Source organism: Helicoverpa zea, chromosome 4 (genome assembly GCF_022581195.2).
Source record: "Helicoverpa zea isolate HzStark_Cry1AcR chromosome 4, ilHelZeax1.1, whole genome shotgun sequence".
Taxonomy (NCBI): domain Eukaryota; kingdom Metazoa; phylum Arthropoda; class Insecta; order Lepidoptera; family Noctuidae; genus Helicoverpa; species Helicoverpa zea.
In genome coordinates this window covers 9104240-9120296 of record NC_061455.1, presented here as the reverse complement: position 1 = coordinate 9120296, position 16057 = coordinate 9104240, and the positions used below count along the sequence as shown (strand labels likewise).

The 16057-nt window shown below is 41.8% G+C and overlaps 1 protein-coding gene across 9 annotated transcripts in view; it reads right to left on the bottom strand.

The window, feature by feature from the left end:
- Positions 1 to 1106: 1106 nt before the first annotated feature.
- Positions 1107 to 16057, bottom strand: part of LOC124629795 (protein turtle) — a 65253-nt gene continuing 50302 nt past the window's right edge. For 3 of the 9 annotated variants that reach the window (XM_047163354.1, XM_047163356.1, XM_047163355.1), the window contains 14 exons: positions 15023 to 15169; positions 14728 to 14863; positions 14365 to 14606; positions 13794 to 14064; positions 13246 to 13506; positions 13098 to 13168; positions 12377 to 12568; positions 11648 to 11869; positions 9844 to 9952; positions 8541 to 8624; positions 7843 to 8028; positions 7209 to 7436; positions 5951 to 6020; positions 1107 to 5742 (listed from right to left, as the gene is read on the bottom strand). In XM_047163354.1, coding sequence (XP_047019310.1) covers positions 4734 to 5742; positions 5951 to 6020; positions 7209 to 7436; positions 7843 to 8028; positions 8541 to 8624; positions 9844 to 9952; positions 11648 to 11869; positions 12377 to 12568; positions 13098 to 13168; positions 13246 to 13506; positions 13794 to 14064; positions 14365 to 14606; positions 14728 to 14863; positions 15023 to 15169 — 3228 coding nt within the window. In that variant the 3' untranslated portion in view covers positions 1107 to 4733. Of the gene's footprint in view, positions 5743 to 5836; positions 5845 to 5950; positions 6038 to 7208; positions 7437 to 7842; positions 8029 to 8540; positions 8625 to 9843; positions 9953 to 11647; positions 11870 to 12376; positions 12569 to 13097; positions 13169 to 13245; positions 13507 to 13793; positions 14065 to 14364; positions 14607 to 14727; positions 14864 to 15022; positions 15170 to 16057 lie in introns of all 9 variants that reach the window. The other 6 variants (XR_006984329.1, XM_047163358.1, XR_006984331.1 and 3 more) reach the window with 6 other exon arrangements.

Sequence of the window (16057 nt, the reverse complement as noted above, 5' to 3'; positions counted from 1 at the left end):
TTATAGGGTGCGTCCACATCTGGCGAATGCGCCGCGAATGCGCAGCACGCGAGCCGATCGCGAGCTGTCCGCGAGCTGCGCGCGTGCAGTCACTGCAATAGTTCGGTGCGCCTCTTTAGCGCAACTCACGCAAGGCTCGTATAGAGCGCGCGATCTGCGCGCAATCAGTTCTCGCCCTTACAGTTCCGTATATTGGCTCAGTACTATCGAAGATGGCAGACACCGCGCGCCGCCTGCGCGCCGCTCGCGTGCGGCGCTTAGGTCGCGCGCGAGCTGCGCGCGGGCGGCGCAGTAGCGGCGCACGAACAAAAATGCACGCGCGCAGCTCGCGGACAGCTCGCGTGCTGCGCATTCGCGGCGCATTCGCCAGATGTGGACGCACCCTTAGCTGTCTCAAAAAAAAAAAATATTCTGAACAAGTTACCGATTCATACAGTTTTCATTGTTTCAATTTTACCTTTCGTTGGTTTTTTACAGTTATAAAGGATCCTCTGTGCCTACCCTAAAATGCTTTTGTGATAGAAAAGGTATAAGTAGCTGTAGATACATTTTACTTGATATTTATTCCAATATATAATACTCACATACTAGTCTTCAGCTTCTTTTTCAGTTTTGTAAGTTTGTACCTAGATCCACCGTGCGCCTATGTTCTTAGCACTAGTTATGTATTGATTTCTGACACTTACGCGAATATTAGACATTTAAATAGAACTAAGGTATTTTTACGGATTTTATCGAGGTTATATTAGATGATTTAATCCCGTCTTTTCGGATCTTTTACAGCATCCATAGTCACGGGCAGACTAAGGTGTAGGTCGTCTTGATATTTTAGTTGCACACAGCTACCCTACATTTTGTTGAATTATTGACAATCCGATTCACGCAAAACCAGCTCACTGTATCCTAGGTCTAGCAGTTTTTGGAATGTGGAGATATAATAGTTCCTATGATGAGGTTCCAAGTCGTGGTGCGCTCCCATCTTTTCTATTGAAATTTTGATGTTTTTAATTTCAATAGCCTCGCGAATCATCCTAGGCAGGAATCGGTTTTAAGGAAGTTATGTAGTCGATTGTTCAAACAGCTTCAGGTAAAATAATACAACAAGATAATCATAGCAACGTTATTGTATTTTTATTTTTTTGAATTGAATCCTTTTTGTGCTTACACAGTAAACACATGATCTCAACACTTATAACTAAAAATATTCTATAAATGAAAATGGATTTATACTCGAGTTATAAAAATGTTGCTTGTGCATATTTTCTTTCAATCGAGGCAAACTTATTGTGGATTCATTGGAGTAACAGTTAAAGTGCTCAGTATGATATTTTGAAGATTCGAGTATTTTTTATAATATCACTTATTGTGCTGAGATATTGTGCATTATGCCTTAAGTTTTTAAGAGTTGGGTGCCCTGTTTCACCGCAATACATTCTGCCAATGTGCAATAACTTCGTTTAATTACTTTCCTTTATACAAACTGATAAATACGATTTAGTTACATTAATCTAAAATATTGCTATCTTTTTCATTTTAGTCTAGAAATTGTCGAATGATGTTTGGGCTATTTATTCAGTAATGCTTCTTAGCCTTTACTTATGTTTATGAAATAAATGGACGAGAAAAGTTCAGTGTATAGACCGTTCAAGAAATGCATGTGTTTCGACATTGGGCTTACTTTAGTGTAACTTCGACATTTTCAGATCGATTCGATTTCAGAGAAATAGTAGGCAGTCATATCCAAATTATCTGAAAAGGTTAAAATAAGTGAAAATGCGATTTTTAATGATAATTTTAGTATGTAAAGGAAGGATAATTTTATAATGGAAAAGACTAGATATCACATGGTTTGAGCTATATGTATATATTACTCTTGTTTCTTACTTTCGTACGTACAATTATAATAAATTTGTCAAAATAATACCTAAGTAGGTACATACGTTGTGAACAGCTCACGTTAATTGAATTTCAAGTCTTGGTGGTTGTTACAATGATCGCATTTAAATATAATTTCAGTAAAACGAGTGATTTAGGCATTATTATATAAAACCTACGCAAACTACTTGAATGTAGTCGTGCACCTACGTATTGTGTGCGATATATATTGTGGTCACTTTATATCACTCGCCGAATGACATGAAATCAATAAAACAAATATTTACAATTCTATAAGTATTATACTAAAAGATCAAACATTTAAAACAGGACTATTTTTTAGATTCGTGATATGCCCGCCACGGTCAACCAAACAATAAGAATGACGATGTAGGCACGTGCACCCTACTGCCGGCCACACGGCCTCCTTGTAAGCTAGCCCAACAGTTGTCTGTTCGCAATACGTATTCTACATTACTTCTTATCAACGAATTGCAAAGTATTCTTCTCTAATAACAAAGCATAACTAATAAATTCGCAATAAACAATATTGATTTAGACATTTCTCGATAGTATTTTTTACAGTTGGTCAGTCGAAAATATTGAGCATATACATACATAATTATTTAAACATATCATAATTGATTTATAGTGAACAATGGATAATTTATTGCACAAATCGTCGATCCTAATATTCTAAGTGTATGCTATGGCGGAAGTTACTTAGAGAACAAGTAAAACATTAATAAAAACAAAACAAGGTTCTATTGTGTCGTTACACGTAGCTTAAGTGTACACCGTCGCGTCGTGAGCAGTGAACCAGTGATGCGCTCGCGTCACTCCGCGGCACTCACGCCGTCTGTGCTCCGAGTCAGACGCTTCCATGCACGCACAACTAACTACACCTTATCATACCTACCTATCTATTTGTTATGAGTAATTTTATTCCAATTTCTTTAAAGCGTACATTTTTATACTTATTTTTAGGAGGTCCTTAACTCGATATCCGAATAAAAAATTCTGCGTTACAAACAATAGGTACAAAAAGTGCAACATGCATGCAAGGAAATATCTAAGAGCACATTTGACACAATAAGTAAACCTAATAACGAACATAATACTAAACAGTCTTGGTTTTGACTGGTCAACTACATAGGTGGGATTATTCAAGGAACCGATCATCATTAAAATATTAATATTATTTTTGTGACATAACAAACATACAGCAAATGTTAACTCCCAATGAATTTCAGAAATGGGCTTAAAAAATTACATACAAAAATTCTTTAAAAAAATTACTCATCGTTTGAGTGAAGTCCAAAACAATTGACTGAACCTTTGCGATTACTTCGGGCATTGACACATCAAGTCGCATCATCATAACATTAATCAATAAGTCATCAGCCACACAAGATAAAAAAATAAGTTCATTAATATAAGAGATAGTAAATATAATTGTGGGAAGTTCCTAAGTCGGCAGTGTCTAATGGCGACAGTGTCGAGTGCCTCGCAAGTAGTCACAAGCACTGGCGAACAGTTCTCCAGAACCTCAATCATACCACACCACACCTAAATAAATAAATGTATATAGGTAATATCTAATATGTTTTTACATATGTACAGTTGTTCATTTTAAATTGTTGTAACTACATAAATAAAAATAATGTAATAAAATAAATTTGTACTTGTAAAACAATAATTCATTAAAAAATCAAACAAAACTGAGTTTACACGTTTTGTATCAATCTAAATTATTTCTAAAATCTACTTAATGATTATTTTGTTGTATATTATAAACGAACAGTCGGGACTGAAGCCCGAATGCGCAACCTGTCAGCAGGAACTCTGTCTGGTAGCTACTGATCACACGTGTCGCGTGGTGGCGCGGTCCACCCTGAGCCGTCTGCTCGCGCGCTCGACCCTCAGTCGCGACTGTTCTTTTAGTAAATCGTTATTCGTAATTAGTTACAATAATAACTACAATATAATGTTGGTATGAGCGGTGCCGTGGATGCTTCCCCGCTCATACCTAAAGCGTTAAGGTGAACGTCACTCGCACTGGCTGCTCGCCGGGCATGCGGCCCACATCACAATAAATATTACAACGATACTTTATGTTGTGTGTATGGCACTTCTGATTATAGTAAGTATTTTAGCATTCAGTCAGTGCATTAGCCTAATACCTAGAAGGTTTCGATGCATATTTATTAATGGGAATAAAAAGTGGAAGTGTGTTCGTTTTTGCGGCTATCGCCAGTCACATTGTGCCATGTTTATTTCAATAAACGTGTTGCGAGGTGCGAGATTACACCGAACAATTTAATTGACATATTTTATCAGATAGGAAAACAGACAGTGCGAGCATAAAACGCCACTGCATCCACTTTTATACGTACATTATTACAGTCGCAATTTTTTTTGTGCGACTCAAGTCATCATTTTCTAAGAATCTATTATTTATAATAATGGTTACCGGCGGCGTGGTCGTAGCGCCAGTCACCTGGTGGGATCTTTTAACACTACATAAACAGTGAACGTACCAAATCAATACCTACATCCGAATAGCCCCCGTTTGTGGATCTGGGCTTTACTGGTTGTTGAACATTTACCGACAGTCAGCATTGACTAGCGGTCACCGCTCGCGCCTCATATTCAATAAGTTAATGCTCAAGCTAATAGTGTTATTTAAATAATAATGATTAAGGAAGGGGCAGCAGAAGTTAAAACAGATGTATGGGTAATTCTTCCATCACATCTCTGGTAAGAAGAACCGTACATCAATAGAACTTAGAGCTCGGTGGGGAGTGAATCAACCATTCTGAGCTAATAAAACTCGAAAATGGTAATTTTGTCGGTGGTCAGCAGACAGTTTCGGCCGGCGCGGGCGGTGAGTGTGCCAGCGCAGCCAGCGGCGACATCGGGGACAGTGGCGACAGCGGGGACATCGGGGAGAGCGGCGACAGCGGCGGCGGCGGCGCCAGCGGCTCCGGCGAGCGGCGGCGCAGCGCCTGGCGCTTGCGGAACTCGAGGAACTCCTCCTTCATGGCGCGGACGCGAGCCTCCACGTCGTCGCGCGAGGGCCGCGCGCGCGGCCGCTCCGGCGTCGACGGCGTCGGCGTGCGCGTGGCGCGGTCCCACTCGTAGTGCACGTCCACCGAGCCCGCGTCGCCCGCCTCGCCCGAGCCCGGCCGCGGCGGCGGCGCCGGCGGCGGCGGCCGGTACGGCGGCGGCCTCCACTCCGCGAGGCTGCCCGTGCGACTGCTGCGGTTGTGTTGCGACGACGACGCGTTCTTGCTGCCGAACCCGCTGGAGGAGGAGCGGCTCTCGGGCGACGCTTCGTGCGGAGGCGGCGGCAGGTCGGCGACGGGGCGCGGGCGCGCGTGGCGCGGCAGTGGACGCGCGCGGGGGCGGGCGAGGGCGCCGGCGGAGCGCGCGTCGTGTGCGCTCTGTCGCAGCGATCTCAAGCGGAAGGGAGACGGAGGCGTCGGGAACGAGCCGTCCGCAGAGCTCGGGAAGGGCACGGAGCTGAGGTCGGAGACGTGTAGCGGCGACCAGGGCGTCCAGGCGGCCGCCCAGGGGGGCCACGGGGGCCAGGGCGGCCAGTGGAGCGCTAGCGCCGGGGAGGAGGCGCGGAACAGCGGCGGCGCGGCGGAGGGCCGCAGCGGCGCGCGCAGGCGCGGCAGGAAGCCGCCGTCGTCGGAGGAGGAGGGCGCCAGCGAGGGCGCGGGCGAGGCGGAGGGCGCGGGCGACACGCGCCGCACCGACACCCAGTAGCGCGCCTCGCCGCCGCAGCGCGACGCCGGCCACACCCAGTTAGCAGTAAACCGCAAACACTGCACTATACTCGATATTCCGCGTTCTCTAAATCTGGATAAACATAATACCAATGTTAGTTCAATATGGGTATTAAAACTTTTCAAGCGGTGTTGCATACTTCATGATTGTTTTCTTAAGAACTGACCTGATTTCCTGTTGTAGCAGCGTGAATGTAGCGAGTATAAGTTAGAGTTGTTAGTAAGAACGAAATAAGTTAAGCAATAGTTATGGTAATATAATTTGAGGAACATGAACTCACTTCTTAAAAGGCACTTGAGTGCTATCAGCGGCGCGGAGGTCTGTCAGTCGCGCGGCTACCATGTTGTATGCTGCAATCGAATAATTTCTGCACATTAACGTAGTGGAGTGGTGCTCCGCCCCGACCCAGCCTCGGCCGCCGCCCGCCACCCACGCCTCCACCCACCATATTGTCAACCACAACCTAACGAACACTCGAATGGACTGCTACCATGTATTACCATCACTAATTACGATTTACATATGGGTGCAATTCATTAATCAAATTGACATAGCACCTAATTTTGATACATTTTAGTCCATTTCAGTGTCCGTTATTGTAAATAAAACTAAGCAATAATGTTACATGATGATGATACAAAGCGGAATAACAGTTGTTTACCATAATTTTCAAGAAATACGTTTCAGCCCCGGCATGCACGTTAATATTCTGTTTGGGAAGTAAGTACCTGAGCATGTTTATGACTACTTGAAGCTTTATGTACTTATCTTATGTTTTGCCAGAGAAGTTGCAAAATACGGTATTATGTTTGTTTTGGAATTTCAGCGAAGCGACAGCAGATTGCTTACTTTCAATAATATAGTCATCTTTCTTGGTTTAGGAAAGATAAAATCAAAACGCAAAAGGATCATGTTCCGAAACGCTTTTTCTTTCATAGTACATAGAACGGGGAGCTTAGGTGTTATTTATTGTTTTAAAAGTAACTTGTCTTATGTTATGTGGGTACAAATACACAACTACATGATTAACATAACCGCAGCTCATGCAAAAAGCTTACAAAGGAAATGCCAATGTTGTATGAGTGAAATAAGCAGATAATAGACGAATATGTAATGCCGACAATATGGTAAGTTATGTAAGGAAGTCTAGCTGTCTTCAAAGTAAGTGTTATCTATGGTAAGAGCCTACGGAACTTGTGTCGTGTACAAGGAAACGTTAGTAGCTTTACTGACAGTTTTGTTTTGTCACTGTGCCAATTATCTTAATGAGCACCGAGTATGGATAGAACCGACCAGCATATAGGTGAGCTGGATTACTTGGTTCTGTTTTCAGTTTTTTTTTTGCTACAGACTTTATTTCTAGTTCTGAGTATGAAGAAAAGTCTCTTGGTTTGTTTAGTCTTTCATCAAGACATTTTCAATAGCCAATACGACACAAGACAGTTCAAGACCCGGGATTAGTCCACCACTATGCTAGCAGTAAGTATCGCGGGAGTAGCGCCGGGAGCGGACAAGCGGCCGCTCGTGACGTCACTCACCTTTCTCCTGCTTGCGTCGCTTGCGCTTGTTGCAGATCTTGACGGCGCACACCGACAGGATGATGGCGACGATGAAGAACAGGATCCCGCCCACCACGCCCGCCGTGATGGCTTTGTGCTTCACCCGCGCCGGCACCGGGAACTTCACTTCCTCGGAACTCTCGTAGCTCGTCGCTGAGTTGGCGAGCACGCGGAAGTAATATGTACGACCACCCACTAGATTTTTTACTGGAACGATTGAATATTATTTAGGATCGTTCGAAGGTGTGACTTTAGAGGTAGTTCTTGGTAAGAAATTTCTAATCATAGATAATGATTCGGCTGATGTAAGGAAAGAGGCTTTCGGCTAAAAGGTATGAAACAATAAATCAAGGAGATCATGAAAAGTACAAGAGAGTTTCATTTTATACGATTAGGAAGAAGTATCGTCATCTGAAATCTAAACATGACCTGTGTAAAAACATTTCTACCATATTCAAACGTTTATGTGCGTGTTATTACCTATTAAGTGAGACGGATAGTTTTGTAAAGTATCATATACAAACCAGAGATTTAAGTGGTACTAAATCAAAATAATTTCATACAAAGACAAATTTCATTACAAAAGACAAAATCATCAAATTAATCTATTTACCCAAATAGCTGGTCTCCTCAGGGCGTATCTGTCCTCGGTTGAGGGTCTTCCACTGCGCGTCGGTGCGGTACTTGATGGTGTAGTACTGCACCAGGTGCGAGCGCTCTAACGGCGCCTGCCACGTGATCAGGAACCCGTTGTGCACCTCCGTCACTGTCAGGTTCCGAGGAGGACCAGACTTCGGACCTGGGTGGATATACGCTCTTAGTTTTTGGTCCTTTGTGTCTTGTGGTGATGAATGAGATGGTTATTTCTATTTTTGTTTAATGTGGTGATAGCAGTCTCTATAGCAATGTGTATAGTTTGAATTTGCATCAATATTTGAGGTCCTGTGTTGATTATATGGAGAAAATTCACTATAAGCTCTAGTGTTGTCTACAAAGTAACTTGTTATGATTCCGAATTTAAAAAGCTGTCTTTGGTATGGCTGTACGATATGTGCTAATGTGTAAAAATAATGTGTAAAAAGTATTAAGAGTAAGTTATTCAGAGAACAACAATATAAAAGAAGAAGAAAACATTCTGATCATGCAAGTGTAAATTATTTGAACACTAAATACAATGCACACATATGAAACATGAAACAATGGATCCGTGGACTAACTACGTAAGTGTGAATACTATGACTACAATGATAAGATGTATGAAAATGAAGGAGTGAAGTTAGTGATTACTGTGCAACATTTGTGTGTATATACCAGAGCCTTCGGGTGCGTTTTGGAATATCTTTTCGTCTACAGGCCCCGCCGGGGTCGGTGCCGCCTTCGGTTTGGCGCCTACATCTACAAAAAGCAATCTCCAGTTAAACAACCCACCTTTGTCCATAAAACCTTCTAACTGGAATATTTTCCACAAATCTATTAGTTATTTTATTTCCTAGAACTTATCCCTGTTGACACAAAAAGTTATAAAGCGAGGCCACAACCCAAACCTGTTACGCACACAGACAAATATTTTTAATAATTAAATGGTTATTTACACACAATATGTTAATAGGCATGATGACAATAATCAAAAATCATTAAAATAATATATTTATTAAATTAAACTTGAAGCTTGGAATATAAAACGCGCATTGTTTTCTTTATTAATAATGTGATTAATATGTATTTTTATAAAATAAAATTACGAAATAAGGCAATCCGCCATGATATCTTGAACACCAATCAGAGCTCGTGACGTCATTTCTCAAAACAACTCGCGCGAAAGCGCGCGAACGTCACATTTCGTTATTGTGAACTTCCACTGCGATCTTTGTTTTTCATTAATTAATTGTTTATAACACGAGTTATGGAGCCCGGATTTATCAAGGCAAACAGCGCTAATTTGCCTAGAATTGATATCATAATGCTGAGAAAGTTTTTGGCATCAAATAAAGATTTTTGTTCAGCTGAATTTAGAAATGTTAAAACTTCCATGTAAGTATACTAGTTTAATTAAAAAACAATGAGAGATGAAACCTAACCTCGAAATAGTTATTTACATTATAAACTATGCTAGAATCTAGAGAACTATGTAATAATTTACATCAAGGTGATCTTCACAAAAATAAAGTTGTACCCTGGGCAATATTGCTTTTGAATCTCGCCTTGCAAGTTTAAGCCACTTGTTTCGTATTTTTTTATTGTGAGGAACGTACACAAATAACTTATCCGGAGTTGTTTTGGATGTGTTCTTACACTGGGGGACCCCACAACACCTATGCCCTTTCGAATTCATATTTAATAACACAAAAAACTTAATTATTGCACGAGCGTTGTTTACTTGCGTCTTGTAATTTCAGTCGTGACGTCACAAGTGACGACATGACACTGACAAGCGTTTTCGCGCCGGATTCAAAGTGGACAGAGAAAAATGCAATTATTTGATAAAAAACTTCGCATTTTCTTAAAATTAATAATTTTTCATATAAAATAGACGTATACCTACATCATACAAAGGAATTTAAAAATTTGTCATCATGCCTATTCCCGCCACACATACGAAAGGTGCAGTACTTACCGAGAGTTCTTATCGTAATAGCTTTACTCATCATTCCTTCTCCTATTGTATTCTTGCTGTTCACTTGAAACTCATACGTGGTGCCAGGCTGCAGCCGGTTTATTGTGACCTGTGTAATAATTAAAGTTACAATGTTAGTAAATACCTACTAAAATGTGGGCTTTAATATTATGAAATCGTTTCCACTATTGCCCTTTATTTAATAAAACTTGATGAAGTAATTGGCCAGTCTTCATAACAGCTATTTATTTTACGGATTTTATCGCGGTAATATTAATATTATTTAATCCCCAAATTTCGCATCTATTACAGAATTTATGGTCACGGGCAGATTAAGCTATTTTCTACTAGAATTATAATATTTTTCTCACTCAAATAAGAGTAACACACATTACGAAAAGATCAATATGAGCTTTCCTTATGTGAATTTCGCGCTACGAGTGCTACGAGGTAACTACGATGCTACGCGTAGTTGCGTAGACACCTACGATAACTTTGCACGCGAATAGGCATGATGACAGTAATCAAAAATCATTAAAATAATATATTTATTAAATTAAACTTGAAGCTTGGAATATAAAACGCGCACTGTTTTCTTTATTAATAATGTGATTAATATGTATTTTTATAAAATAAAATTACGAAATAAGGCAATCCGCCATGATATCTTGAACACCAATCAGAGCTCGTGACGTCATTTCTCAAAACAACTCGCGCGAAAGCGCGCGAACGTCACATTTCGTTATTGTGAACTTCCACTGCGATCTTTGTTTTTAATTAATTAATTGTTTATAACACGAGTTATGGAGCCCGGATTTATCAAGGCAAACAGCGCTAATTTGTCTAGAATTGATATCATAATGCTGGGAAAGTTTTTGGCATCAAATAAAGATTTTTGTTCAGCTGAATTTAGAAATGTTAAAACTTCCATGTAAGTATACTAGTTTAATGAAAAAACAAGAAAGAAATGAAAAATGAAACCTAACCTCGAAATAGTTATTTACATTATAAACTATGCTAGAATCTAGAGAACTATGTAATAACTTACATCAAAGTGATCTTCACAAAAATAAAGTTGTACCCTGGGCAATATTGCTTTTGAATCTCGCCTTGCAAGTTTAAGCCACTGTTTCGTATTTTTTTATTGTGAGGAACGTACACAAATAACTTATCAGGAGTTGTTTTGGATGTGTTCTTACACTGGGGGACCCCACAACACCTATGGCCCTTTCGAATTCATATTTAATAACACAAAAAACTTAATTATTGCACGAGCGTTGTTTACTTGCGTCTTGTAATTTCAGTCGTGACGTCACAAGTGACGACATGACACTGACAAGCGTTTTCGCGCCGGATTCAAAGTGGACAGAGAAAAATGCAATTATTTGATAAAAAAACTTCGCATTTTCTTAAAATTAATAATTTTTCATATAAAATAGACGTATACCTACATCATACAAAGGAATTTAAAAATTTGTCATCATGCCTATTACGCAATTTTTTTTATGAATGAGTGGTGAAGAGATTTTTGGCCATTTTCACAGGATAATGATAAAGGCTCTGATAGCTTATCAGAAGCGTATCTGACAGATAAACTATAACTTTTGGTTTCACGGGTCTCAGATAGCAATATCTGACACAAATTTTATGCGGACTTTATTTGGCATTCACGGCCATTGCTATTGGATTGGATAACTAACTGATACTTTATCCTTCTCCATGTGAGAGAAGATGTCACGAACTTTATCGGTAGCCGGTTAAACTGGCAGGGTAATATACTGTGTAGGTAAGGTAGTATACTCACAGAGGTAGCACCGGAGGGCGTGACGGGCACCTTAGTCCACTCGGAGAAGCCGGCCTCGCGGTACCAGATGGTGTAGTCCTGCTTGTAGTCGGGCCCGCCCGCGTAGCCCGGCTGCCAGCGCAGCGTCACCTGGAACTCGGTGGCCGTGCCCGACACGTTGTACGGCGCGTGCGGCTGCGTGCCCTCGATCACCAGCTGCGTGTCCGCTACTATCGTTGCCACCTAAAATTGGAGTGTTTATAAGTCCAGCTTCACTTATTTAAATTTCATATCTTTAAGTTAATAAATATAGGTAAGTATTTGGTTTATTTGTATCACACCAACTATCTTGTCAAAAACATAAGCAGAAGCATATAGGTTCTTGGTTTTTATAAATATAAGCCTCTTAGAGCAATCGGTCTAAGCGTCTCTGAGTACTTGGTGAACATTCATAAAAACAAAAGACGAATTGAGAACCTCTTTTTTTCAAGATATCTAACCTAACAGGGTATTGTATACGTACATAGGATAAGGATGCATATCTGTAAATTGTACATTTTGCAATAAATAAAACATGGTTAATTAATGTCAAATGTACAAAACGATTACTTTCTTGTTTAAAGGATTTTGGGGAGTCATCATCATCATCTCAGCCAGAGGAGGTCCACTGCTGAACATAGGCCTCCCCTTTAGATCTCCACAGATCTTAGGGGAGTATATTAGCGTAAGCGATCAGATGTTTATAGTTACCTCGTTGGAGGCGACGCACTGGTAGATGCCGAAGTCCTGGCGGCGCAGCGTGTCGATGGTGATGTTGCCGCCCAGCGCCCGCACGCGCGCCTTCTGCAGCGGCAGCCCGTCGCGCCGCCGCCACAGCACCGACGGCCGCTGCGTGCCCTCCGCCTCCTGCGCCTCGCAGTGCATCTCCACTGACTCGCCCACCTGAACCACAAGCACAAATGTAGCTAACAGGTACCTAACAATCTCCTTTAGTGCATAATATCCTCTGATGCCGTCTTCACGAGGGGGTGTAACACCGCTGACTTGGAGCCTATGGGCTGCTTTATGAAAGTTTGTAAGACCCACAAAGCGGTTGTGGCCCATTCCAAAAATCGAACCTTAGCCCTCGTGCACAGCACTCGCAGAACTAGACCAACTAGATACCGAATGCCAATCAATAGTAATGAATATCAATATCAGTCGTTGTTACAATTCTACGCTAGCGGCCGTCAGGGGGATTTGAGAAAACTCTGACACTAGGGCTTCTTAGGTGATTAAAACCTGCAGCTCATTCGATAAGAAGAAGAAAATTCACTGAGTAAGAACCGACGAATATTGAGGAGAGACCACGTGACAGTCAACTAACGAATTCAAGTTTTCCGGCATTGCCATTCGGAAAGTGATCATAAATACGATATGCAACGAAATTTTTCACGAGCGACTTATAAAGGTTACTTGAAATTTATTTTACCTTTCTTTGGTACAGGGGTTCCGGTTCCACTGTGAACACTGGTGGTTTACGAACTAACACTTCCATCGGACCTGGTGAACAAAATTATGATTTTATGTATCTTCTAAACATCACTTTATCAAAGACAAATTTTAGATTGTATACTAACCAGAAGAGCCTTGGGTTCCCTGCGCGTTATAAGGTGTACAAGTATAGCGACCCTGATGGTTCTGGTTGACCCGCGTGAAGAGCAAGGAGCCGTTGTTCATGATGACGATGTCCTTTGTCTGGTACGGCTCCAGCAGCCGCTTGTCCTTCGTCCAGGTCACGTATTGGAGGGGAGGGTTGGCCTTTATGTAGCACTGCACGACACCCGCCAGACGGAATGGGAGGTACTGCACGGTTGGAGTAAACGTAACTTTCGCTGGATCTGGAATAGTAAATAGGTTTTAGAAGAACAAAATAATGAAGTATAAAGAAGTAAGTAGGATAAGTAGAGAAGTTCTTTATTAATTTTAATTGTTTTTTTTATTATTTAAAACAAGATTCCGCTAACTCTCTGTAGTATTGTGTACCTCCATATGATGCTGGTTCCCTTTTTATATCATTATCAAAAACCCACAGGTCATCTGTATTAGTGATAAAGCGTACACAACAAACTAACTTCCGAATTTAATGATATTAAAATATTCAGCAAGAAAAATCACAAAATCTCACATTCAACATTCAAATAGGCCGAAGCACTTTGAGGGTCTCCGATCCCGTTGGACACTTCACACAGATACTGTCCCGAGTCATCTGCCGCCACCGGGTTGATGACCAGAGCCCCATCTCTCCGGATAGTGACGCGTGTCTCCAGGGCTGCGACCTCGGCCACCGGAGCACCCTCGCGGAACCACTTCACCGTTACGTTGCCCGGCAACGCCTTCGCTTCACATGAGAACTGCACCTTCTCTCCTTCTAACTTTGTTTGATTCGTTGGCGGCATCTGAAGAAGATATTTAATAGACCGTTATCGTTGATTCTAGGCGAAGAAGTTGACAGTTTACTTGAATAACAAACTTACAAGACTACCCTGCACATTAGTCCAATCTTAAGTAATTATTTGATTATCTGAAATACCGCTTTAGTATTATGCAAGTAAGATATATCCAGACTTGGCGACGTGAAAGTATAGCGCATTTGCAATAGGTTTTTTTTTGTGTCGTTTCATAGAACATATTTTCCAACAACTAACGATGGAGAAAACATCTCCCTTTATTAAACCCGCAAACAAAGTGAAACTCACAGTAATAACAGCTCCTCCAGCAATAATGACCCTCGCGGTATGCGAGACCTGTCCCTCGCCATTGCGCGCGATGCACGTATAGTCGCCGATGTCCTCGTGGCGAATGTTGCTGATCCGCAGCTCCGTGCCGTCGTTGAAGATGCCCACCGTGCCGGACGGCTCCACGGGGTTCGCGTCCTTGTACCACAGGATCTCGGGCGTCGGCGTGCCCTCCGCTTGGCAGTTGAGGATTATGGCGTCTCCTGGAATTGGTGAATGGGTATAATTGTAATTTCTTTAGGAGTAGATTAATTCAAATGTGTTGGAATGGTAAAGTAATTCGGTATATGATAATATGGATGGTATTATGGCAGTCATAATTACCTAAATTAACGTAAATAATGTCTTCCGGTGTGATGGAGAAGCGTGGTGGCGCGTGCACGTCCAAGTGGAACCATGTGCCATTCTTGTGCTGGTTGGGTGACCGGTTGAGGAACACCACCTTACACTCGTACCAACCCTGGTAAACGAAACATGGGTGTTATATCTTACATTATTTACATACATAATATTTACATAGACGTTATCTTAACTTTGTTTAGTAATACATAATAAGCAGATGTAAAATAAGATTTAGTTAATTTTCTAATTAAACGTTGGAGTTGACATAAGTGTGTACCTGGTCAGACTCGCGGATATTGGTGAGGTTGAGGCTGGCCGCGCCGTAGGGCGAGTCGGGCGCCACGCGCGACACCCTGCCCTCGTAGCCCTCGCCGCTGTGCGTCGGGTAGCTCTCGTACCAGATGTAGATCGGGATGTCCTGTCCCTACGCACCCACGCACACATGTTAACAACCGAGCACGACTGGCGCGAACTCTTTACGTCTACCACTTAGCTTACATACAGCTAAATACTTATGTTCTAAATACTGTTCGCCGCATAACCGGTTGTGGCGCTACACATTTCCAACTCTGGTCAAAGCTTTCAAGACGATGCGATGCGTTTTCACAAAACACAGACAGAATCAGATGCTTAATCTTGTAACGAGACGTGCAATTCAGTCACCGTTGCACGCGGGTGTCATTTTGGTTTTGTGGTTACAAGATAAAAACTATCTACCTACATAAAGAAAGAAAACTACTTAAACATGCAAGGATGATAAACAAATCATGAAAATTGATTCACTAAATAATGATTTAACCTTACTTTGTTTGAATTTGCTCGTATTTGCCTGAACAGTAGTCTATGAAACGCTTAGTCAATGAGGTTATAATCGTAGCATGCAGAAAGTGAAAACGGGGAAACTTAAGCGTCTCTACAGCATGCAACAAAGTAGATCAACTGTGCAGTCGTTTGAATGAGCAACAAGAATACGATACAAAGTATGTCAAGTAAGTTGTATATGGATCTACAATTGCCGACAGAGCGTGGGAGAAGCCCACAGCCACAGGAAGAGAGAAACAGACAGAACCGCCGCCAGTGCGCGAGAGTGCGCGTGCCCCGTGTCAGCCGTGTAAGCGATAGTGCGCCCGATACTATCTCGCAATAACAACGGTGCACCCAAATAAAATAATAGGAGGAAAAAATCTTATTGTACATGTAAAGTGGCGTGTATGTGTATGTTCGTTATCTAACGGGGGTCTGCTGCTCTCTCGGACTCGCTTTGAAGGCCTTTATCACTGTGGTGTATGTCGAACCGGTCTGTGACGAGCGC